Source organism: Ranitomeya variabilis, chromosome 8 (genome assembly GCF_051348905.1).
Source record: "Ranitomeya variabilis isolate aRanVar5 chromosome 8, aRanVar5.hap1, whole genome shotgun sequence".
Classification (NCBI taxonomy): Eukaryota; Metazoa; Chordata; class Amphibia; order Anura; family Dendrobatidae; genus Ranitomeya; species Ranitomeya variabilis.
Window position 1 is genome coordinate 142,981,527 of NC_135239.1, and position 25,524 is coordinate 143,007,050.

Below are 25,524 nucleotides of genomic sequence, written 5' to 3' on the forward strand. Positions count from 1 at the left end.
GTATGCAAAAAAAATCTAAACATTCATTGTGGAAACAAGTCCTGTGGACCGATGAAGTTAAAATAGAACTCTTTGGCCACAATGATTAAAGGTATGTGTGGAGAAAAAAGGACACAGTATTTCAGAAAAAGAACATCTCGCCAACCATTAACCCCTTCACCCCCGGAGCTTTTTCCGTTTTTCCGTTTTTCGCTACCCTCCTTCCCAGAGCCATAACTTTTTTATTTTTCCGTCAATTTGGCCATGTGAGGGCTTATTTTTTGCGGGACGAGTTGTACTTTTGAACGACATCATTGGTTTTAGCATGTCGTGTACTAGAAAACGGGAAAAAAATTCCAAGTGCAGTGAAATTGCAAAAAAAGTGCAATCCCACACTTGTTTTTTGCTTGCCTATTTTGCTAGGTTCACTAAATGCTAAAACTGACCTGCCATTATGATTCTCCAGGTCACTACAAGTTCATAGACACCTAACATGACTAGGTTATTTTTCACCTAAGTGGTGAAAAAAAATTCCAAACTTTGCAAAAAACAAAACAAAACAAAATTGCGCCATTTTCCGATACTCGTAGCGTCTCCATTTTTCGTGATCTGGGGTCAGGTGAGGGCTTATTTTTTGCGTGCCAAGCTGGCGTTTTTAATGATAGCATTTTGGTGTAGATACGTTCTTTTGATCGCCCGTTATTGCATTTTAATGCAATGTCGTGGCGACCAAAAAAACGTAAATCTGGCGTTTCGAATTTTTTTCTCATTACGCCATTTAGCGATCAGGTTAATGCTTTTTTTTTATTGATAGATCGGGCGATTCTGAACGCGGCGATACCAAATATGTGTAGGTTGGGTTTTTTTTTTATTGATTTATTTTGATTGGGGCGAAAGGGGGGTGATTTAAACTTTTATATTTTTTTTATTTTTTTCACATTTTTAAAAACTTTTTTTTTTTACTTTTGCCATGCTTCTATAGCCTCCATGGGAGGCTAGAAGCAGGCACAGCCCGATCGGCTCTGCTATGCAGCAGTGATCATAAGATCGCTGCTACACAGCAGATTTGCAGGTGTGCTGTGAGCGCCGACCACAGGGGGGCGCTCACAGCCACCGGCAATCAGTAACCATAGAGGTCTCAAGGACCTCTATGGTCACAATGGAGGAGCATCGCCGACCCCCGATCATGTGACGGGGGTCGGCGATGCGCTCATATCCGGCCGCACGGCCGGATGCGGTAGTTAAATGCCGCTGTCTGCGTTTGACAGCGGCATTTAACTAGTTAATAGCGGCGGGTGATCGCGATTTCACCCGCCGCTATTGCGCGCACATGTCAGCTGTAAAAAACAGCTGACATGTCGCGACTTTGATGTGCGCTCACCGCCGGAGCGCACATCAAAGCGGGGGTCCCGACATGTGACGTACTATACCGTCACATGTCGGGAAGGGGTTAAGCATGCGAGTGGATCAATCATGTTTTGGAGTTGTCTTGAAGCCAATGGGATGGGGAATATTTCACAGGTAGAGGGAAGAATGGATTCAATGAAATTTCAACAAATTCTTGATGCAAATATGTAAAAAAGCTGAATTTGAAGAGAGCATGGCTTCTACAAATGGATGATGATCCTAAACACATGTCAAAATTCACAATAGACTACTTCAAAAGGCACAAGCTGAAGGTTTTACAATGGCCCTCACAGTCCCCTGATCTGAACATCACTGAAAATCTGTCGCTAGACCTCAAAATAGCAGTGCATGCAAGACGACCCAGGAATCACACAGAACTGCAAGAATTTTTCAAGGAAGAATGGAAAAAAATCCCTTAAACAAGGATTGAAAGACCCTTGTATGGCTACAAAAAGCATTTGCAAGCTATAATAGTTTTAAAAGGGGGGCTACTAGGTACTATCCATGCAGGATGCCTAAACTTTTGCATGAGCCCATTTTCCTTTTTGTAATTTTTAAAATGTAAAGATGAAAAAAATATATATTTTTTTTACAAAAATACAAAGAAAATGTGTCATCTTAAACTTTAGGCCTTTTAGAGATAATTTAATCTTCAACATGCTTAACTGTTCACAATAACAGTAATTTTGACCAGGGGTACCCAAACTTTTACATGCCACTGTATGTACTGTATGTGTGTAATGTATGTTGTATGTATGTTGTATGTACTGTACCCCATGTGCAGAATTATTAGGCAAGTTGTATTTTAGAGGATTATTTTTATTATTGATCAACAACTATGTTCTCAATCAACCCAAAAGACTCATAAATATCAAAGCTTAATATTTTTGGAAGTTGGATTGGTTTTTTTTTTAGATTTGGCTATCTTAGAAGGATATCTGTTTGTGCAGGTAACTATTACTGTGCAAAATTATTAGGCAACTTAATAAAAACCAAATATATTCCCATCTCACTTGTTTATTTTCACCAGGTAAACCAATATAACTGCACAAAATTTAGAAATAAACATTTCTGACATGCAAAAACAAAACCCCAAAAAATTAGTGACCAATATAGCCACCTTTCTTTATGATGACACTCAACAGCCTTCCATCCATAGATTCTGTCAGTTGCTTGATCTGTTTAGGATCAACATTGCGTGCAGCAGCCACCACAGCCTCCCAGACACTGTTCCGAGAGGTGGACTGTTTTCCCTCCCTGTAGATCTCACATTTTATGAGGGACCACAGGTTCTCTATGGGGTTCAGATCAGGTGAATAAGGGGGTCATGTCATTATTTTTTCTACTTTGAGACCTTTACTGGCTAGCCACGCTGTGGAGTAGTTGGAGGCATGTGATGGAGCATTGTCCTGCATGAAAATCATGTTTTTCTTGAACGATACCGACTTCTTCTTGTACCACTGCTTGAAGAAGTTGTCTTCCAGAAACTGGCAGTAGGTCTGAGAGTTGAGTTTCACTCCATCCTCAACTCGAAAAGGTCCCACAAGTTCATCTTTGATGATACCAGCCCATACCAGTACCCCACCTCCACCTTGCTGGTGTCTGAGTCGGAGTGGAGCTCTCTGCCCTTTACTGATCCAGCCTCTGGCCCATCCATCTGGCCCATCAAGAGTCACTCTCATTTCATCAGTCCATAAAACCTTTGAAAAAGCCGGATTACTCACCGGTAATGCTCTTTTAGTGAGTCCACGACAGCACCCTACTGGAGAGAGGGATCCGCCCCGCAGGAACAGGAAACCTATTGAGAAATAAATGGGGGCGGTCCGCCTCTCCTCCTCAGTTTTGATTTCAGAGTACCCGGAGGACCGCCAGTATTAGGCAAATATCATTTATTTCATTGTTTAAACTTATTTGCTTATGATTAAAAGGATTTTACTCAAATAATATGTATTATATTAATCTAGGGAGGGATGTAAGAGGGTGCTGTCGTGGACTCACTAAAAGAGCATTACCGGTGAGTAATCCGGCTTTTTACTCTTCGCCACGACAGCACCCTACTGGAGATCTTTCAGAGACCATCACCTAGGGAGGGGACCACCGTGCTGAGGACAGTCCTGCCAAAGTCTAGGTCAGAAGTTGACGATAGGTCTAGCCTATAGTGGTTATAAAATGTAGAAGGGTTTGACCACGTTGCCGCCTTACATATAGTTTCAATCGGGACGTCTCCCCTCTCTGCCCAGGAGGATGCCATCGCTCTGGTAGAGTGTGCCATTATGCCTTCCGGAGGGTTTTCTTTCCTCGCGGAGTAAGCCAGTCTGATAGCCTCTCTGATCCACCGGGATAAGGTGCTTTTTGTTACTCCATGACCCTTCTTGACGCCCTGGAAGGAAATAAACAGAGCCCTACTCTGTCGCCAGCTGCTGGTCTTTTCAATGTATTTTAACACTACTCTTTTAACGTCTAGAGTGTGATATTTTTGTTCTTCAGGAGTGGATGGATTACTGAAGAAAGTGGGCAAGATTATTTCTTGTGACCTGTGGAATTTTTTCGCTACTTTGGGCAGGTAGGAAGGGTCTGGTTTAAGAATTAGCTTATCCTGAAAGGTTAACAAAAAAGGTGGATCTATAGAGAGTGCTTGGATGTCACTGATTCTCCTAGCTGAAGTCAGTGCTACCAAGAGGGCCGTTTTTAGTGATAGACATTTAATTGGTATTGAGTCTATTGGCTCGAATGGAGAGTCTGTTAGGGCTTGTAAGACTAAATTTAAATCCCAGGGTGGAATCCTAGGTATGTTAACTGGATTCATTCTTTCGCAGGCCGTAATAAATCTGGATACCCATCTATCCCCCGCGATGTTATGGCCATAGAGGGCTCCTAGCGCTGAAACATGAACCTTTAAGGTGTTTACAGTTAGACCTAGTTCTCTCCCTTTTTGAAGAAACTCCAGGATAGAATGTATCGGAATTTCTGATGTGTCGGTAGATGTATGGAATTGAAAAAATTTTCTCCATACTCTTGTATAGATTTTTGTGGTGGAGGGTTTTCTACTATGGAGAAGCGTATCAATTAAACCCCCCGAGAATCCTCTCGATCTTAACATCTGCCTCTCAAGTTCCAGGCCGTCAGGTGTAGATTGTCCACCTGAGGGTGGAAAAACGGACCCTGGAAGAGAAGGTTGGGCGTTGAGGGGAGGACCCAAGGATCTGAGACCGACATGGTCTGTAACCATGAGAACCATGGTCTCTTGGGCCAGAATGGAGCTATCAGTACAACTCTCGCCCCTTCTTCCCTGATTTTGCGTATAACTTGAGGTAGCAATATGATCGGAGGAAACGCGTACGCCAGACTGAACTGCCAAGGGGCTTGGAGAGCGTCCAGAATGTCCGGATGATCCGCTGGAGATAGAGAAGCAAATCTCCGGACTTTTCTGTTTTTCCTTGTGGCGAAAAGATCTATCTGAGGACGGCCCCAAAGAGATATTATGTCCAGAAATATCTGCTGGTTTAGACACCACTCTCCTTGCCTCAGGGTGTGTCTGCTTAAGAAGTCCGCCTGCTGATTGCTTGCTCCCCTTATGTGCAATGCCGTAAGGGATGTTAGGTGACTTTCTGCTAGATTTAAGATTTCCGTAGCAGAAGACATCAGAGTCTCTGATCGCGTGCCTCCTTGCCGGTTTAGATACGCCACCGTGGTGGTGTTGTCGGACAGGACTCTGACGTCTTTCCCCCGAATCTGTGGGAGGAAATGGTATAAGGCGTATTTTACAGCATTCAGTTCTTTAAAGTTAGAGGAGCTGCAATTTTCTTCCATGCTCCATGATCCCTGGCAATAATCGTTCCCCATATGAGCGCCCCATCCATGAGGACTGGCGTCAGTGGTTATGGTGTGAGATGGCGTTATTACCCATGGAACCCCACTCAACAAATGGTTTGAGTCTAGCCACCACTCTAAAGAAGTTAAAACCTCCTGAGATAAGGTTATTTTTGTATTTAGGTGACCAAATAACCGTCTATCCTCTTGTAAAATTTGATGTTGTAGTACCCGAGTATGGTGTTGAGCCCATCTCACTGCTGGTATACAAGAGATAAGAGACCCTAATATCGACATAGCTTGTCTTAGGGATATGCGAGGATTATTTATTGCGGCTAGGACTTTGTGTCTGATCAGTAGGATTTTTACCTGCGGCAGGAGACACTTTTGAGATATGGAGTCTAACTGGAACCCCAAGAACGCCTGACGGGAAAGCGGAGTGAGTTTGGATTTGTCGGTATTGATTATCCAGCCCAGGTCCTGTAGAGAGGAAATTGCGTGAGCTAAACGATCAGTACATTGAGTAACTGAATTTCCTATTACCAAAAAGTCATCCAGATAGGGCACAATCAAAGTTTCCTTCTGGCGTAGGTATGCCATCACCTCTAGCATTATCTTGGTGAAGATCCTCGGCGCTGTTGAGAGGCCGAAGGGTAAGGCCGCATACTGGAAGTGACGAACCTCGTTGTTGATTTTTACCGCCACTCTGAGGAATTTTTGGTATCTGTTATGAATGGGGAGATGATAGTAAGCATCCTTTAGATCAATGCCCCCCATCATACAGTTTGGGAAGAGGAGTTTTATAGTGGACCTAATGGACTCCATTTTAAATGTATAATTTTCAATGAATGAATTGAGTTTTTTAAGGTTTATGATGGTTCTGAAAGAACCGTCGGGCTTAGAGATTAGGAATAGGGGAGAATAGAATCCCCTACCCTCCTGTCCCACTGGCACTTGGACTAGGACCCGTTTTGATATTAGGGTTTGAATTTCAAGCTCTAAAGCCTGTTGCTGTATAGGCGAGCTGAGAGTTGTTATAATATAAGACTCGTGGGGTACACGAGAGAATTTTAATTTAATTCCATCTCGGACGATATTTAAAACCCACGAGCTAGATGTTATCTTCTCCCATTGGGTGGTGAAAAATTTAAGTCTGCCCCCAACTGGTATGTCCTCAGTATTTGTCTTTTGGGGGGTTGGGTCTTCTAAACATGGTACCTCTCTGCTTGTCGTCTTTAGGGGTCCATGTTGTAGACCTATCCGTTTGCCTCCTTTTGCCAAACGGTCTCCTTTTAAAGGCTCTCCTGTAAAACGGAATAGAGGTTTCAGGAAAAGCTTTCTTCCTGTCCTTTGCCTTTTTGAGTATCTCATCTAAGGTTTTACCAAAGAGGTACTCACCCTCACATGGGATTGCGCATATTTTAGACTTAGATTGCGCGTCCCCTTTCCAACTCTTCATCCATAGGGCTCTTCTTGCGTTATTTACAAGGCCCGCAGATCTTGCTGCTAAACGGAGTGAGTCGGCGGAGGCGTCTGCCAGAAAGGCCGCTGCTCCTCGGATTAAAGGGATGGCTGCTCTTAGTTTTTCCCTCGAGCTTTTCTTTTCAATTTGCTGGTCTAACTGATCAATCCAGATGATCATTGACCGGGCCGCGCAAGTGCTGGCTACTGCAGGTTTGAATATTCCTGTAGCCGCTTCCCAGGAACGTTTAAGGGATGATTCAGCCTTACGATCCAAAGGATCGACCAATAGTCCCGCATCCTCCACAGGTAGAGTGGATTGTTTGGAGGTAGAGGCTACAGCTGCGTCGACCTTAGGGACTTTGGTCCAAGTAAGAAGCTCCTCGTCACTAAACGGATATTTGCGTTTTGAGGCTGAGGGTAGAAAGCCTCTCTGATCTTGCTTCTCCCACTCTCTTTTAATTAATGTTTTCACTGCTGGTATAACCGGAAAACATCTCCTCTTTCTGTCTGCCAAACCCGCGAACATTATTTCTTGCGCGGTTTGCGCACCCTTAGACTCCTCATACCCCATGGTATTTCGAATAGATTTTACCAAGTTGTCCACACTGTCCAAGGGGAAACATGAGCGTCCCTCAATCTCTGATGAGGATGATGACGCTGGACATGATGATAGGGAGGCATCTGACAGTATCGGTTGGTCACTGTCGGAGTCTGACACAAGTGTCGGCGTTTTAGATTTAGAACTACGCGGTTTTTCCTGGGTCATATTTTTTAGTTCTTCTCTAATAATGGCCCGTAGGTCCGTAATGGACACTGCTGCTCCCTGTGTTTCTTTTAAACAGTCCTCACAAAGTTTTTTGGGGTATGAGTCAGGGAGGGGCTGGTTACACAAGGCACATTCCCTGTGCTTCGTTTTTTGTCGTTTTTTGCTCTAAGCGTGTAAGTAGAGAGAGAAAGGGAAAAGAGAGAGATAGGGAGACAGCGTTAGCTTAATAGGCAGAGTTCACAACTCACCCAGTGAAGCAAATAATACCGGATCAGAAGGCCGAGATCCTGTTCTGGAACCGTCGCTTTTACGAGCGGTGTCCGAGGATCTTTTGGCGTGATCTTTGGCGGGGGGTACTGGAACTCCGGTTGTAGGGTCCATGGCACCTGGGGATGACATCTCTGCATCGCCGATTCAGCGTTAGTGAGCGCTTTAAATAGAGCGCCAAAACGTGGGTTTTTTTTTTTTTTTTCTCCGCGCATGCGCAGATCAGTGCCGGCTCCCCCGCCCTGGATCCGGCCTAGGCGCCCCGGAAGTCCAAGAACCACTTCCGGGGTAGCCTGTATGTGCGGCGGTAGGCGCACGCGCGGCCCGGGATTCAACGCCGGCCGCTGGAAGGTCACCTTACCCGGCTCCTGCTGCTGTACCGCACGCTGGGGAGGACGCCGGTCGGCCTTTCCCGGACCCGGCCGTCTGCCCGCTCCATCAGACGAGGGGGGAGCCGTCTAACGGAACTCCCCCGACGCTGCTTCTGAGCCGCAGCCCCTGCCGTTCTCACGGATACTGCGCAGGCGGCATGCAAGCCCAGGTATGCTTTCTCAGTAAGAGTCCTGTCGTTCCCGCAGGAACAGGAAACCTAAACTGAGGAGGAGAGGCGGACCGCCCCCATTTATTTCTCAATAGGTTTCCTGTTCCTGCGGGGCGGATCCCTCTCTCCAGTAGGGTGCTGTCGTGGTGAAGAGTAAAAGTCAGTCTTAAGATATTTCTTGGCCCAGTCTTGAAGTTTTATCTTATGTTTCTTGATCAAAAGTGGTCGTTTTTTAGCCTTCCTTACCTTGGCCATGTCCCTGAGTATAGCACACCTTGTGCTTTTTGTTACTCCAGTAACGTTGCAGCTCTGAAATATGGCAAATGGCATCTTGGCAGCTTCACGCTTGATTTTCTTCAAGTCATGGGCAGTTATTTTGCGCCTTTTTTGCCCAACACGTTTTTTGCGACCCTGTTGGCTATTTGCCATGAAACGCTTGATTGTTCGGTGATCACGCTTCAAAAGTTTAGCAATTTCAAGACTGCTGCATCCCTCTGCAAGACATCTCACAATTTTGGACTTTTCAGAGCCAGTCAAATCTTTCTTCTGACCCATTTTGCCAAATGTATGTTGTATGTATGTTGTATGTATGTTGTATGTACTGTATGTGTGTATGTGCTTTTTGTTTTGAACATTCAACACATTTGCCGGAAGATGGGACTAATACTGTCCCATAATTGGGTAATGTATCACTTACTGTCACTGTAGCAGGCATAGCCCGATGGGACTTGTAGTCCCATCGGACGATGCCTGCACACAGAGACACACACACCGATGAGACAGAAACACCCCCCCGTCCGAAGCAGACCCACCGCACAGCCCCGCAGACCCCCCGCAGACCCACTGCGCAGAACCCCCCACCGCCAGCAGATCCACCGCACAGACCCCCGCCTCAAGTCCCAGCACTTGAGCACGGCCAGCAGACCCCAGCCCCGCCGGCCAGCAGACAACAGGCCAGCCCGCCCACAGACCCCAGCCCCTCTTAATGAGTGATCGCTGTCTGTGGAGGCTGGGTCACGCCTGCTCATGACGTTACGTCAATTTCCAGAGTCTGGAAATTGAAGTGACATCGGCGGAAATTGCTGGCTGCAACCTGGAGGCAGGTGTCCCGGACTCAGCCGCTGGCATAGCGCCACTCAAAGGTGAAAACGGCAACAGAAGGTATTTAGAAAATTCATTATAGGGGGTCCGGGGGGATACATTGGGGGGTTAATTGAAAGTAGTGGACAACCCCTTTAAGCCCCAAGTGTTGGGAAAAAAAGAGGCAATATTTGAAGGCGCAAACAAAAAAAAAATTGAGAGAGTGGAGTATAGAGGAGTTAAATGTGCATGTACAATAAAACCCGAAAATGTCACTGGTCAGAAGGGGTGGGGGTGGGTAAATCAAGTCATGAACTGGGTTAAGATCATAAAGATGTAAGAGCCCAATGCCCACATAGTTTTAGCCATAAAGTTTGGTTTCAAGCAGCATCGTGAGAAGCAATAAAGCTTGATAAATATTCTAAAAAGCTTTTCTTGGTAAGAAAAGAGAAACAACATGTCTGGTGACTGTGCTTACCTTAACGTGGAACTCTGCCGGAATAGTCCTGCAGCCAACCAGCTGTTTCATTAGGAATTCTTTCCAATTATCATATTTGGAATGGATAGCTGCAGATTGAAAAATACGTTATTTTATCAGGACAATTGGACTTATTATGATTGAGTTTAATTAAGGGTAATTTAAAAGAAATTGCAGTATAACCCTGGTTATGTTAAAATCATGTCAAGATTTTTATGGCAGGGAATACAAGTCTCATGTAAAGAGCATGGACAATGAAACAAGACAAAGGACATTTCTGCACTTTTTGTTATTCTATAATCATGTACAGTTGTGGCCAAAAGTATTGACACCGCTGCAACTCTGTCAGATAATACTCAGTTTCTTCCTGAAAATGATTACGCAAACAAATTCTTTGGTATTATTATCTTCATTTAATTTGTCTTAAATGAAAAAACACAAAAATAATTGTCCTAAAGCCAAATTGGATATAATTCCACACCTAACATAAAAAAGGGGGTGGACAAAAGTATTGGCACTGTTCGAAAAATCATGTGATGCTTCTCTAATTTGTGTAATTAACAGCACCTGTAACTTACCTGTGGCACCTAACAGGTGTTGGCAATAACTAAATCACACTTGCAGCCAGTTGACATGGATTAAAGTTGACTCAACCTCTGTCCTGTGTCCTTGTGTGTATCACATTGAGCATATTTTTTCACGGCCGTAAATACGGCCATACGGCGTTCCATGGAATTATTGCGGCCCCATGGAAATCTATTGGGGCCACAAAAACGGGACGCAAAACCACAGTAAGTGTAAAGGAAGCCTACGAGAATGAAGCGGTGTAAATTCATGAGGGCCAGTGAAGGAAGCATTTACACAACACAAATCCAGCAGGTATTCCTGGGAGGGAAATACCTCATGCCATCATCATTCTGTTCATTTTTTTGCTTACCGCTTTTTTCAATCCTGGCTAGTAAGCATCACAACTTATTTATTTTTAAGTCGCCACAGCCTAATGATGTTTCAGCACTAGGTAAGTACAAAGAGCGAGATCTCTCGATAACATAATATTATAAAAATTACTTGGTGTCCAAGTTTACCACAGTTTTGAGAAAACCACTATGTATCTACACTGGCATGAGCCGAGAAGGAGTCCACACAATGATCTGGTGCTTTCAATATTCATGAGCTGCAGCTTCCCCACCGCTAAATTCACATTTTTCTCCCAATGTAAATTATAGGAGAAAAAAAAAAAAAAAAAGGTGTCAGTCAGGGGGTATAGGTCGGTGCGGCTCATGAATACCAGGTAGCAATTCTCGACTCGCTCGTCCACAGTGAGGCCTGGAAACAGTCTCTTTCATATTGATACTGCCTTCAGGTGGGCGGCATAACCCTGGTGATAAAACGCCATTCTCAACTGAACAAAGCTCCAGAATACAAAAGTGGGTTACACATAAAAATGCAGAAATGTAAAGATCTAAAGTAGTGTGAACATGACAAAAAGCATTTCTTACTATGCGGAGGCACCAGGATTTTGCTATTGATCGCACACCATCCGATGGGATGTATGTCCAGAGTTCCTAAATTGCACCAGTAGTTATGGGTAGAATCATCTTCAAAACCTTCATACCGCAACAAAGCCCTATAACCTGTGAGGGTACAATACTGGAAAAGTGAGAAATGTTTGGAAAAAAACAAAACATTTCATATATGCCTTATTAACAAAAAGGTTCTTATGAACTAGAAATATAAAAAACTAGCTATTTCCAGCCAGCTAACGCTCGGCAACGCTCATTGCTACCTAATTAACGCTGCTGGTGATTATGCAATTAAATGTACGTTTACCTTGGCTGAAGTGGTTGAATTACATAGAAAGGAAGTGCTGCGTTTGGTAATGTGGGGGGGAGGAGCTTCGTGTGATAATGTGTGGGGACGCAGCCTCGTGTGGTAGTGTGTGGGGACGCAGCCTCGTGTGGTAGTGTGTGGGGACGCAGCCTCGTGTGGTAGTGTGTGGGGACGCAGCCTCGTGTGGTAGTGTGTGGGGACGCAGCCTCGTGTGGTAGTGTGTGGGGACGCAGCCTCGTGTGGTAGTGTGTGGGGACGCAGCCTCGTGTGGTAGTGTGTGGGGACGCAGCCTCGTGTGGTAGTGTGTGGGGACGCAGCCTCGTGTGGTAGTGTGTGGGGACGCAGCCTCGTGTGGTAGTGTGTGGGGACGCAGCCTCGTGTGGTAGTGTGTGGGGACGCAGCCTCGTGTGGTAGTGTGTGGGGACGCAGCCTCGTGTGGTAGTGTGTGGGGACGCAGCCTCGTGTGGTAGTGTGTGGGGACGCAGCCTCGTGTGGTAGTGTGTGGGGACGCAGCCTCGTGTGGTAATGTAGAGGGACGGAGACTCGTGTGGTAATGTAGAGGGACGGAGACTCGTGTGGTAATGTAGAGGGACGGAGACTCGTGTGGTAATGTGGGGGGGGCGGAGCCTCGTGTGGTAATGTGGGGGGACGGAGCCTCGTGTGGTAATGTGGGGGGACGAAGCGTCGTGTGGTAATGTGGGGGGCGGAACCTCATGTCGTAATGTGGGTGGATGGAGCCTCGTGTGGTAATGTGTGGGGACAGCCTCATGTGGTAATGTGGGGGGGGCGGAGCCTCGTGTGGTAATGTGGAGGAACGGAGCCTCATGTGGTAATATGTGAGGAGGGAGCCTCGTGTGGTAATGTGTGGGGAGGGAGCCACGTGTGGTAATGTGTGGGGAGGGAGCCACGTGTGGTAATGTGTAGGGACGGAGCCTCGTGTGGTAATGTGGGGGGGACAGAGCATCGTGTGGTAATGTGTGGGGATGGGATTATGTGTGGTAATGTGGTGGGGGCAGAATTATGTGTGGTAATGTTGTGGGGGGCGGGATTATGTGTGGTGAAGTGGTGGGGTGGGATTATGTGTGGTAATGTTGTGGGGGGCGGGATTGTGTGTGGTGATGTGGTGGGGGGGCGGGATTATGTGTGGTGATGAGGTGAGGGGGCGAGATTATGTGTGGTGATGAGGTGGGAGGTAGGATGAGTGGTAATGTGGTGGGGGGCGGGATTATGTGTGGTGATGTGGTGGGCGGGTGGGATTGTGTGTGGTAATGTGGTGGGGGCGGGATTGTGTGTGGTGATGTGGTAGGGGCGGGGTTGTGTGTGGTAATGTGGTGGGGGGAAGGATTATGTGTGTGGTAATGTGGTGGGGGTTGAGCTACTGTGCAAGGGGCGGGATTAGCGAGTGTGATGTGGTGGGGGGCGGGATTATGTGTGGTGATGTGGTGGGCGGGTGGGATTGTGTGTGGTAATGTGGTGGGGGCGGGATTGTGTGTGGTGATGTGGTAGGGGCGGGATTGTGTGTGGTAATGGGGTGGGGGGATTGTGTGTGGTAATGGGGTGGGGGGCGGGATTGTGTGTGGTGATGTGGTAGGGGCGGGGTTGTGTGTGGTAATGTGGTGGGGGGCAGGATTGTGTGTGGTAATGTGGTGGGGGGCGGGATTGTGTGTGGTAATGGGGTGGGGGGATTGTGTGTGGTAATGGGGTGGGGAGGGATTTTATTCGGTAATGGTGTGGAGGGGCAGGATTGTGTGTGGTAATGGGGTGGGGGGCGGGATTGTGTGTGGTGATGTGGTGGGCGGGCGGGATTGTGTGTGGTAATGTGGTGGGGGCGGGATTGTGTGGTAATGGGGTGGGGGGCGGGATTGTGATTGGTTATGTGGTGGGGGCGGGATTGTGAGTGGTTATGTGGTGGGGGGCGGGATTGTGTGTGGTAATGGGGTGGGGGCGGGATTCTGTGTGGTGATGTGGTGAAGGGCGGAGCTACTGTGCAGGGGGCAAGATTAGCGAGTAATCACGATGCCTCTTGTATATATAGATGTTGTACAGCAGGAAAGTACTGAGTACATAGATCTAAACAGAGTGCGGGGATTTCCTAGAACCACACTAAAGGGAAACAGTCGTAAGAAAAAAGGTTATAAGTAAATATATTTCAAAACATATTCAGGCATCAAATGGAAGGTGTGGAATCATAGGAAGAAAAAGATGGATAATATACAGTGGGGCAAATAAGTATTTGTTCCCTTGCTGATTTTGTAAGGTTGCCCACTGATCAAGACATTAACAGTCAAATTTTAAGGGTAATTTTAACATTGTGAGAAAGAATATCAAAAATAAAATCCAGAAAAATCACATTGTATAAATTATATAAATTTATTTGCATTTTGCAGTGAGAAATAAGCATTTGATTCCCTACCAACCATTAAGGCTATGTGCACACGTTACGGATTATTCGCGGATTTTTTGCGGGGTTTTTTTTCGGCGGTATTCCACAGCAAAAACGCATAAAACACACATATTATGCATCCCATCATCATTTCCAATGAATTCCGCAATTTTTGTGCAGAAAAACGCATGTGGAAAAATAAGCAGCATGTTCATTAATTTTGCGGCTTTTTTGCGGATTTCCCACTATGTTATTGATTTGGGAAGCTCCAGAAAAAAACGCGAAAAATCCGCAAAAATCCATGCAAAAAAACGTGAGAAAACCGCTAGAAATCTGCGTGCGGATTTTATGCGGAAAATCTCCAATTTTGCTCAGGAAATTTCCGCATAAAATCCTGACATGTGCACATAGCCTAATGGTATGTTTCCACGTTCAGGAAACGCTGCGTGTTTGACGCTGCAGAGCCGCAGTGTCAAACACGCAGCGTCCAGATGTTACAGCATAGTGGAAGGGATTTTATGAAATCCCTTCTCCACTATGCGTGGTAACACGCATCCGGAGGCCCTGCGATTCCAAACATGCGGCGCGTCTTTTTAGATCGCAGCATGTCCGTTTATCTTGCGGTGACACTGCGCCGCCGCAAGGTAAAACACAGGGCCCTATGTGTGGGGTGCAATGATTCCGGATGTGTGCAATGAACACATCCGGCATCATCGCGTCTACAGAAGGGGGCGTAGCTTTGGGCGGAGCGGGTTTTCCCTCCGTTCAAAGCGCCGGCCATCCTGAACGTGGACACATACCCTTAGGGTATGTTTTCACGTTCAGGAAACGCTGCGTTTTTGACGCTGCGTTTTTCCGCAGCGTCAAAAACGCAGCGTCCAGATGTTACAGCATAGTGGAGGGGATTTCATGAAATCCCGACTCCACTATGCGTTAAAAAATGCATGCGTTTTTGCCGCGAAAACGCATGCGCGGTGCGTTTTTTTAAAACGCAGCATGTTGCTACAATGAGCAAAACACGCAGGCACACCGCAGGTGACCTGCCAGTGACCTCAGGTGCAGTTTTGGTCAGGATTTTACTTGCATAAAATCCTGACCAAAGCCTGAAGCAAAACTGAACGTGGACACATACCCTTAGGGTATGTATCCACGTTCAGGAAACGCTGAGTTTTTGACGCAGCGTTGAGCAGCATGCATAAAAAACGCAGCGTCCAGATGTTACAGCATAGTGGAGGGGATTTCATGAAATCCGGTCTCCACTATGCAGTAAAAGACGCATGCGGCACACCCGAGAAAACTCACATGCGGCACGTCTTTTACGAACGCAGCATGTCCTTACATTGCAGAAAAAACTCAAGGACAACGCAGGTGACCTGCCAGTGACCTCAGGTGCAGATTTGGTCAGGATTTTACCTGCATAAAATCCTGACCAAATCCTGAAGCAATTCTGAACGTGGACACATACCCTTAGGGTACGTGTCCACGATCAGGATGGCCGGCGGTATCGTCGGAGCGGTAAACCCGCTCGGCGCTAATCCCCACCCCCTTCTGGGACGCGATGATGCCGGATCTGTTCACTGCACACATCCGGGATCATCGCACCCCTCGCATAGGGCCCTGCGTTATTTCTTGCGGCGGCGCAGCGTCGCCGCAAGGAACACGGACATGCTGCGATCTTAAAAGACGCGCAGCATGTCCGGAGTCGCAGGGCCGACGGATGCGTGTTTCCATGCATAGTGGACACGGGATTTCATAAAATCCCCTCCACTATGCTGGAACATCTGGACGCTGCGTGTTTGATGCTGCGGCCCCACGCAGCGTCAAACACGCAGCGTTTCCTGAACGTGGACACGTACCCTTAGAGTTCTGGCTCCTACAGACCAAGTTAGATGCTCCTAATCAACTCGTTACCTGCATTAAAGACAGCTGTCTTACATAGACACCTATATAAAAGACTCCTGTCCACAGACTCAATCATTCCCATAGTCCTAAATTTATGAAGGCTAAGACACTTCAGGATACTGAACACAACATAATTTATTATGGTAGGTGCCATAACGATAAGAAGTGATGAAAGTAAAGAAGGGTGAGGTTAAAATATATATGTTAATAAACTGATGTTTGCGCTATGTGTATCCTCTTAATGATGGTGTTATACAAAAATTATGTTATTAGGATCCGTATGGACAAAAAAGTTTATTTATTCCATGTATGCAAAACAAGTTATAATGATAAAAGAATGATTAAAGAAGGGTGATGAAATTTTACCTCAATATACTGGCTGTCAACGCCGTTTCGAAATCAATATATGGAAGAAACTTTAGTTGCTTATCCACCCAGAGTTTCAGCTTGTGGGAATGGTGGCTGTGTGGAAAAATCTCTTCCGGAGCACTGTCCCAGCCGGTGACAGACACTCCACTCCCAACTCCAAAAGGTGCGCTAGCGTGTGTAACTCGCTGTAAGGACCTGCAGCGTCTCGGGAGCTGGTAGGACCTGCGTGACTTACGCGGTCACGTGATGGAGTACGGAGCACGTTATGGACCAAATCCTTCCTATGTGTTACGGAAACGCTCGGTTTCCTTCATCAGGGAAACACGTAGGATACACATAGCGCAAATATTTATCAATTTATTTAGCTTATATTTTGACAACTTTGTGATGTTGTTCTGTTTGCAGCAGGTATCTTTCTTTATACTAGCGCCCTCCATTACTTATTATAATTAAAAATATATCTTTATTAGGTGTCATAACGATAAGAAGTGATGAAAGAACAGAAGGGTGAGGTTAAAAATATATGTTTTGGTTACCAAAAAATATAAAAGAACATGTTAAAAAGACAGGGCAAGGGAAAGGCTTCCAATAAAGGGATGGAAAGCAGCAAATAAATAGCCCAAACAAATGCACTGTGGGCCAGTAGGAAATATGGCAAACCAAGCAGATCCCTAACAAACAGATGCCCCCCCCCCCTCACGCCCCCCGGAAGAAACCTCATTACGAAACGGCGCTCGTCGGGCGCAAGGTTAGAAAGCTGCTCTTACCTAACTGAACTGTCCCACAGCAACACTATACATCTAACAGGTAAAATAACCCTATACAATACAGATATATGGGTGTGTTTTGCTCCGTTGGTTTGCTGGGTATGGACTGAATATATATATTCCTATGACACATGAATATATCCCCTAATTTGTGTATCCTACTTACTAGACTCAATTTTCCCGGGGAGAGTTCTCTAACTCTGCACAGGCAAAATCCAGCTCCTTCAAGCAACTCCTTAGTGCCCACTGGGCTTTATGTTAGTAGTTTTCAATCTCTATAGGAAATAGCTGAGCACCTGTTTTTTAGGAATCTGCTTTGTTTGCCATATTTTTCAATCCTACTGGCCCACAGTGCATTTGTTTGTGATATTAATTTGCTGCTTTCAACCCCTTTATTGGAGGCCTTTCCCTTGCCCTGTCTTTTTAAACATGTTCTTTTATATTTTTGGTAACTAAAAAGGTATATTTTTAACCTTACTCTTCTGTTCTTTCATAACTTCTTATCGTTATGGCACCTAATAAACTAATAAAGATATATGTTTAATTATAATAAGTAATGGGGGGCGCTAGTATAAAGAAAGACAGAAATATTTGCGCTATTCTTTCATCACTTCTTATCGTTATGGCACCTACCATAATAGATTATGTTGTGTTCAGACTCAGTCAGACTCTAACATCTACTGTACAATATGGGCAAGACCAAAGAGCTTTATAACGATGGCAGGGACAAGATCATAGACCTGCACAAAGCTGGAATAGGCTACAAAACCATAAGTAAGACGCTGGGTGAGAAGGAGACAACTGTTGGTGCAATAGTAAGAAAATGGAAGCAATACAAAATGACTGTCAATCGACATAAATCTGGGGCACCATGCAAAATCTCACCTCGTGGGGTATCTTTGATTATGAGGAAGGAGAGACATCGGCCTAAAACTATACGGGGGAACGTGTTACTGATATCAAGCCAGCTGGGACCACAGTCACCAAGAAAACCATTGGTAACACATTATGCCGCAAAGGCTTAAAATCTTGTAGTGCCCTCCTGCTCAAGAAGGCACATGTGCAGGCCCATCTGAAGTTTGCCAATGAATGCCTGGATGATTCCGTGAGTCATTGGGAGAAGGTGCTGTGGTCAGATGAAACAAAAATTGAGGTCTTTGGCATTAACTCAACTCCCTGTGCTTGGAGGAATAGAAATGTTGCCTATGACCCAAAGAACACCTTCCCCACCGTCAAGCATGGAGGTAGAAACATGTTTTGGGGTTGTTTCTCTGCTAAGGGAACAGGACTACTTAACCACATTAATGGGAGAATGGATGGAGCCATGTACCGTAAAATTCTGAGTGAAAACCTACTTCCCTCCTCCAGGACATTAAAAATGCATCGTGGCTGGGTCTTCCAGCAAGACAGTGACCCAAAACATACAGCCATGGCAACAAAGGAGTGGCTCAAAAAGAAGCACATTAAGGTCATGGAGTGACCTGGCCAGTCTCCAGACCTTAATCCCATAGAAAACTTATGGAGAGAGTTGAAGCTCCAAGTTGCCAAGCGACAGCCTCAAAATATGCAAAGAGGAGTGGACCAAAATTCCTCCTGACATGTGCGCAAACCTCATCTACAAAAACCGCCTGATTGCTCTGCTTGCCAACAAGGGTTTTGCAAGTGTTAAGTCTTGTTTGCCAGAGGGATCAAATACTTATTTCTCACAGCAAAATGCAAATAAATTTATATAATTTATACAATGTGATTTTCTGGATTTTATTTTTGATATCCATCTCTCAATGTTAAAATTAACCTACCCTTAACATTATAAACTGTTCATGTCTTTGTCACTGGGCAAACTTACAAAATCAGCAATGGATAAAATAATTATTTACTTCAGTGAATATAATGACACAGATTACATGTGTGGGGATATCTGCACCTGAGCTCTACAGTACAGTCATGGCCAAAAGTTTTGAGAATGACACCAAAATTATGTTTTCACATGATCTGCTGCCCTCTGGTTTTTATTAGTGTTTGTCTGATGTTTATATCACATACAGAAATATAATTGCAATCATATTATGAGTACCAATAGGTTATATTGACAGTTAGAATGAGTTAATGCAGCAAGTCAATATTTGCAGTGTTGACCCTTCTTCAAGACCTCTGCAATTCTCCCTGGCATGCTCTCAATCAACTTCTGGACCAAATCCTGACTGATAGCAATCCATTCTTGCATAATCAATGCTTGCATTTTGCCAGAATTTGTTGGTTTTTGTTTGTCCACCCGTCTCTTGATGATTGACCACAAGTTCTCAATGGGATTAAGATCTGGGGAGTTTCCAGGCCATGGACCCAAATCTCTATGTTTTGTTCCATGAGCCATTTAGTTATCACCTTTGCTTTATGGCAAGGTGCTCCATCATGCTGGAAAAGGCATTGTTGGGCGCCAAACGGCTCTTGGACGGTTGGGAGAAGTTGCTCTTGGAGGACATTCTGGTACCATTCTTTATTCATGGCTGTGTTTTTAGGCAAGACTGAGTGAGCCGATTCCCTTGGCTGAGAAGCAACCCCACACATGAATGGTTTCAGGATGCTTTACAGTTGGCATGAGACAAGACTGGTGGTAGCGCTCACCTCTTCTTCTCCGAATAAGCTGTTTTCCAGATGTCCCAAACAATCGAGAAGGGGATTCATCAGAGAAAATGACTTTGCTCCAGTCCTCAGCAGTCTACTCCCTGTACCTTTTGCAGAATATCAGTCGGTCCCTGATGTTTTTTCTGGAGAGATGTGGCTTCTTTGCTGCCCTCCTTGAAACCAGGCCTTGCTCAAAGAGTCTCCGCCTCACAGTGCGTACAGAAGCACTCACACCAGCCTGCTGCCATTCCTGAGCAAGCTCGGCACTGCTGGTAGTCCGATCCCGCAGCTGAAACAGTTTTAAGATACGGTCCTGGCGCTTGCTGGTCTTTCTTGGGCGCCCTGGAGCCTTTTTGACAACAATGGAAGCTCTCTCCTTGAAGTTCTTGATGATGCGATAGATTGTTGACTGAGGTGCAATCTTTGTAGCTGCGATACTCTTCCCTGTTAGGCCATTTTTGTGCAGTGCAATGAAGGCTGCACGTGTTTCTTCAGAGATAACCATGGTTAACTGAAGAGAAACAATGATACCAAGCACCAGCCTCCTTTTAAAGTGTCCAGTGATGTCATTCTTACTTAATCATGACTGATTGGTCGCCAGCCCTGTCCTCATCAACACCCACACCTGTGTTAATGGATCAATCACTAAAACGATGTTAGCTGCTCCTTTTAAGGCAGGACTGCAATGATGTTGAAATGTGTTTTGGGTGTTAAAGTTCATTTTCTGGGCAAATATTGACTTTGCAAGTACAGTAATTGCTGTTAAGCTGATCACTCTGACATTCAGGAGTATATGCAAATTGCCATTAGAAAAAATGAAGCAGTAGACTTTGGAAAAATTAATATTTGTCTCATTCTCAAATTTTTTGTCCATGACTGTATATGCTCGACTCAAACTGAAAGGTAGTCTGTCAGCATATACAGGTGCTTCTCACAAAATTAGAATATCATTAAAAAGTTAATTTCTTTCAGTTCTTCAATAAAAAAAGTAAAACATATATTGTAGAGTCATGACAGAGTGAATGATCTATTTCTAAGTGTTTATTTCTGTTAATCTTTATGATTATGGCTTACAGCCATTGAAAACCCAAAAGTCAATATCTCAGTAAATTAGAATAATTAACAAAAAACACCAGCAAAGGCTTCCTAAGCATTTAAGAAAGTCTGTTTCATAGGCTCCACAATCATGGGGAAGACTGCTGACTTGAGAGATTCCAGAAGGCAGTCATTGACACTTCACAAGGAGGGTAAGCCACAAAAAGGTCATTGCTAAAGAAGCTGGCTGTTCACACAGTGCTGTATACATGCATATTAATGGAAGGTTGAGTGGAAGGAAAAAGTGTGGTAGAAAAAGGTGCACAAGCAACTGGGATAACCACAGCCTTGAAAGGATTGTTAAGAAAGAGCCATTCAAAAATTGGGGGGAGATTCACAAGGAGTGGACTGCTGCTGGAGTCATTGTTTCAAGAGCCACCACACACAGACATATCCAGGACAGGGGCTACTAGTGTCACATTCCTTGTGTCAAGCCACTCATGACCAATAGACAACATCAAAGGCGTCTTACCTGGACCAAGGAGAAAAAGAACTCGACTGTTTGACTCGATTGTTTTCAGATGTAAGTAAATTTTACGTTTTATTTGGAAATCAAGGTCCCAGAATCTGGAGGAAGAGTGGAGAGGCCACAATCCAAGCTGCTTGAGGTCTAGTGTGAAGTTTCTACTATCAGTGATGGTTTCAGGAGCCAGGTCATCTGCTGGTGTAGGTCCACTGTGTTTTATCAAGACCAAAGTCAGTGCAGCCGTCTACCAGGAAATTTTACAGCACTCCATGCTTCTTTCTGCCGAAAAGCTTTTTGGAGATGGAAGTTTCATTCTCCAGCAGGACTTGACACCTGTCCACACTGCCAAAAGTACCAATACCTGGTTTAAAATCAACAGTATCACTGTGCTTGATTGGCCAGCAAACTCGCCTGACCTTAACCCCATAGAGAATCTATGTCAAGAGGAAGAGTCAAGAGGAAGAAGCGAGACACCAGACCCAAAAATGCAGACGAGCTGAAGCCTGCTATCAAAGCAACCTCGGCTTCCATAACACCTCAGCAGTGCCACAGGCTGATCGCCTCCATGCCACGCCACATTGATGCAGTAATTGATGGAAAAGGAACCCCGACCAAGTATTGAGTGCATTTACTGAATATACATTTCAGTAGGCCAACATCACGGATTTTAAAATCATTTTTCAAGCTGGTGTTATAAAGTATTCTAATTTACGGAGATAATGACTTTTGGGTTTTCATTGGCTGTAAGCCATAATCATCAACATTAACAGAAATTAACATGTGAAATAGACCACTCTGTTTGTAACGACTCTATATAGTATAGGAGTTTCACTTTTTGCATTGAAGAATCGAAATAAATTAACTTTTTGATGATATTCTAATTTTGTGAGAAGCACCTGTATATGCTGCCCCATCTGAAGACAGTATAGAGTAGAGGAAGAGAATTTCACTCAAAAATCAATGGGTTGGTATAGTGATCAGAACAAATCATACAAAAACTACTAATACCTAAAATATTAAATTTTATTAGAATACTTTAAAAACTATGTAGGACAATACCCGCAAAAACTACAAACCTATAACAATAATAAATAAGGCTCTAAATTCCCTTTATATCCGTACCACCAAAATCAATAATACCCCAGCCAGTAGTTAATATAATTAGTCTGGTTATACCCTTTATCCTAGTCGGTCATACTGCCCGCGGGGCTGCTCCATATGCCAATCTCCCTACCAGGCGTGCCGTCTAATGGATAAAAAAAGGGGGATGGTGATTTCTACGGGTACCAATTTTTATTGATAACGGGAATGTACTGGCCTAATTAGGTCCAATATTATCAGGACACCCCCAGTAGTTGTACCTCGGGGTATAATATGCAGATAAAGGTGCCAAAGGTCTAGCCCTAGTGATCCCTAAACAGGCTGACCCTGCCTAGCATGCGGAGGTTGGCACCCCTGAATAAACCACGCAAATGGCGCCCCCGGTCTCGTCGACTAGCCCTCGATAGCCCTATCCACTTTAATTATCTCAAGTATAACCAAGGGCCCCGAAAATGATTAAACCCAAGGGGAAGGGACAAGGAGAGGGATAATGTCTCCGGATGGGCCAAAAAGAATAAGCCTGCACAGTAGAGTAGAGTAGAGGAAGAGAGCCTGATTCTAACGTGCTGTTTCTTATTGGGTTACTTGCAGCCGTTTTTGTCTGCTGAAGCTGTGCTAGTCTTCTCAATGCCGAGCTCTCGCTATTCCCGCCTCCCCACCTTCCCTTTCATTGGCAGCTTACTTGCACAGTGTTGTAGAAAGCTGTAAACTATAGGTTCAGGGTTAGAGAGAGCTCATCACAGAGAAGACAAGCAAAGCTGCTGCAAGACGCCTAGTACCGGTAAGTAACAGCTAGAATCAGGATCTGTGTCTCTATATTTGTGATCATAAGGGCAGCATAAAATAAACCTGGTGAACAGATTCCCCTGGATTGTTTAGTCTAGTATGGAGTGGACCTAAAAAGACTTTCAGAGTACTGCCACAATTAGTTTGAGTATTGCATGAAATAATGATTACTACTTAGTCAAATGGAAGGCACCATCAACAATACATATAATCTGTAGACAGAGAGGTAATCAACCTGAGACATGTCAAACTGAATAGCTAAGCAAGAAAAAAGAGACAAGTCACAATCACGGACTAACCTTGTAAAAATAACAAAATAATTTTATTTTATTTTTATTTAGCGTGTACAAAAAAACAAACCAACACATTTTAAAAGCAACTAAAAACAACATAGTGCTCCATAATACCCCGTTGAACAAACACTGTATAACATATCATATCCAATATTGCACCATATCCAAAATGTACAATGTAAACAGACAAGAATATAAAAAAAGCCAACCTGGACTCGGGAGTAATATAAATACAAATGATGTCAAATACAAACAGGGTTAATGACCAATACCACAAAAACAAGCCGAAGGGTGTGTATAGAGAACTAAGAAATACAAACTCTGATAACCGTCTATTCACACATGCACTTGATGCAAAAGTGAGGGGAAATTGGTATAACCCCTGCTGAGAGCATACAGAAGAACCATGGTTATAGAGGGGAATCACATAATAGTGACACCAAAACAAACCTAACAGAGATGCCCATAGCTCAAGACCAGGTAGCTGAAATACATTTGTCAAAGGAGCCTGATAAAAAAAAAAACAATAGGTCTAATTTCATCTAATTCAATTTTTTACTCTGCAAATACCCACTAACAGCGAATATCTATGCGATTTGAAAGATCCATAAAAAGGTTATTCTCTCCGGAAACGAATACCTATTGTCTCAGGGTAATATGCACTTAATCAAAACCATAGCAACTATTTGGATCAAATGCTTAGACTCCTTGTAACAGCCTGCCCCTCCTACTTGAGAGATACCACCGATATTTGAACTAAACTAGATGGAACCACGGTGGAGCCAGAAACTATTTTCGCATCAATTGATGTGGAGGCCCTATACTCCAGTGTCCACCATGTAGCGGATCTGTCAGCGGTGGAGTTCTTTCTAAACTCTAGAGGGACAAACCTGATTTCACATTCCCAAGAGAGATTGATTAAGAAAGGAGGTTTCCAATGGGTTTCGTAGGTATCCTAGAGAAAAGGGGCGGTAAGAAGGATCTGTGGAGAATCCTACCCCAGAACTAGTGCAGCGGACGCATGGAATCAACGCTGTAAAGGAAAGGGTCTAGAGTCTGGGGAGACCTTTCCTGTTTATACCTAACATTGAAAAAACGTTTTGTCATTTGCTGTGCGTAGATCTGAAATATTGCATGCTGAGCACAAGGCAAGGGATTAAGATTTTGATGGGTATATTCTATGATGGTGTAATGTTTTAAAGAAAGGGTGTTTTTTTCTCGTTTCACCATGCTATAGGAATTGCAGCGCTCGGCAGGAGCGTCTGGCAGTATACGTATATTGTGTGTGGTTTGTTGTTTTTTCTTTCTTTGGTAATTTTTGAGGCTTTAGGCCTTTTTTAAGGATTATATTAAGTTATTTTTTAACTAATAACAGCACTACCTTGCTATATATTATTGATCGGATTGGTGGTTTCATTTTAACATACTGGGGTGACAAAATAGCCTCCCTCGATGTTATGATCTCAACAGAAGGGAATGGCTCCTTAGAAAGTCTTTATTTCAGAAGCCTACAGCAGCTAACAGCTTACTAAAGGTGGGACAGTCACCACCCACTACCCGTAAATGAGGGATCCCCAAAGGACAGTTTTTGATATTGAAGAGTAACTGTTCCTCGATGATGGACTTCAGTAATAAAGCTAACAACTTTAGATAAGATAGATTTAAAAAAAACTAAGGGATACCCAAAAATGCACTATAACAAAATGATTATCCAGTGTGAAAGAAGGTGGATATTTTGGCTAGAACCCATAAACCTAGGAAGGCTCAATGAACAGCTCAGCTTCATGATCTTCATCTAGCAAAAAAAAAAAAAAAAATATCACAGTCCCTGGATAGGAATAGTTTTAGGCATTTTTGATAGAACCATTATGGTGGTTAGAATGACCTATTTATACACCTCAGTTGTCAGATACTCCTGTTTTTGTGTGAGGGAAATAAGGGTAGAGCAAGGGTGGTGGATTAATAGGCTTAGGCTAGAAAGAAGATGCACCCAAAAAAGGATTTATAACGTCTGGGGGCTTCTATTGTACAGGTCCTTCTCAAAAAATTAGCATATAGTGTTAAGTTTCATTATTTACCACAACGTAATGATTACAATTAAACTTTCATATATTATAG

The 25,524-nt window shown here is 44.3% G+C and overlaps 1 protein-coding gene across 9 annotated transcripts in view; it reads right to left on the minus strand.

Annotated features, from left to right (window-relative positions):
* L3MBTL2 (L3MBTL histone methyl-lysine binding protein 2) overlaps nucleotides 1-25,524 on the minus strand; it is a 241,087-nt gene that overhangs the window by 97,998 nt on the left and 117,565 nt on the right. For 8 of the 9 annotated variants that reach the window (XM_077275930.1, XM_077275928.1, XM_077275934.1 and 5 more), the window contains 2 exons: nucleotides 11,292-11,426; nucleotides 9,793-9,881 (listed from right to left, as the gene is read on the minus strand). In XM_077275930.1, the coding sequence (XP_077132045.1) occupies nucleotides 9,793-9,881; nucleotides 11,292-11,426 (224 nt within the window). The remainder of the gene's footprint in view (nucleotides 1-9,792; nucleotides 9,882-11,291; nucleotides 11,427-25,524) is intronic. The other variant, XM_077275931.1, reaches the window with a different exon arrangement.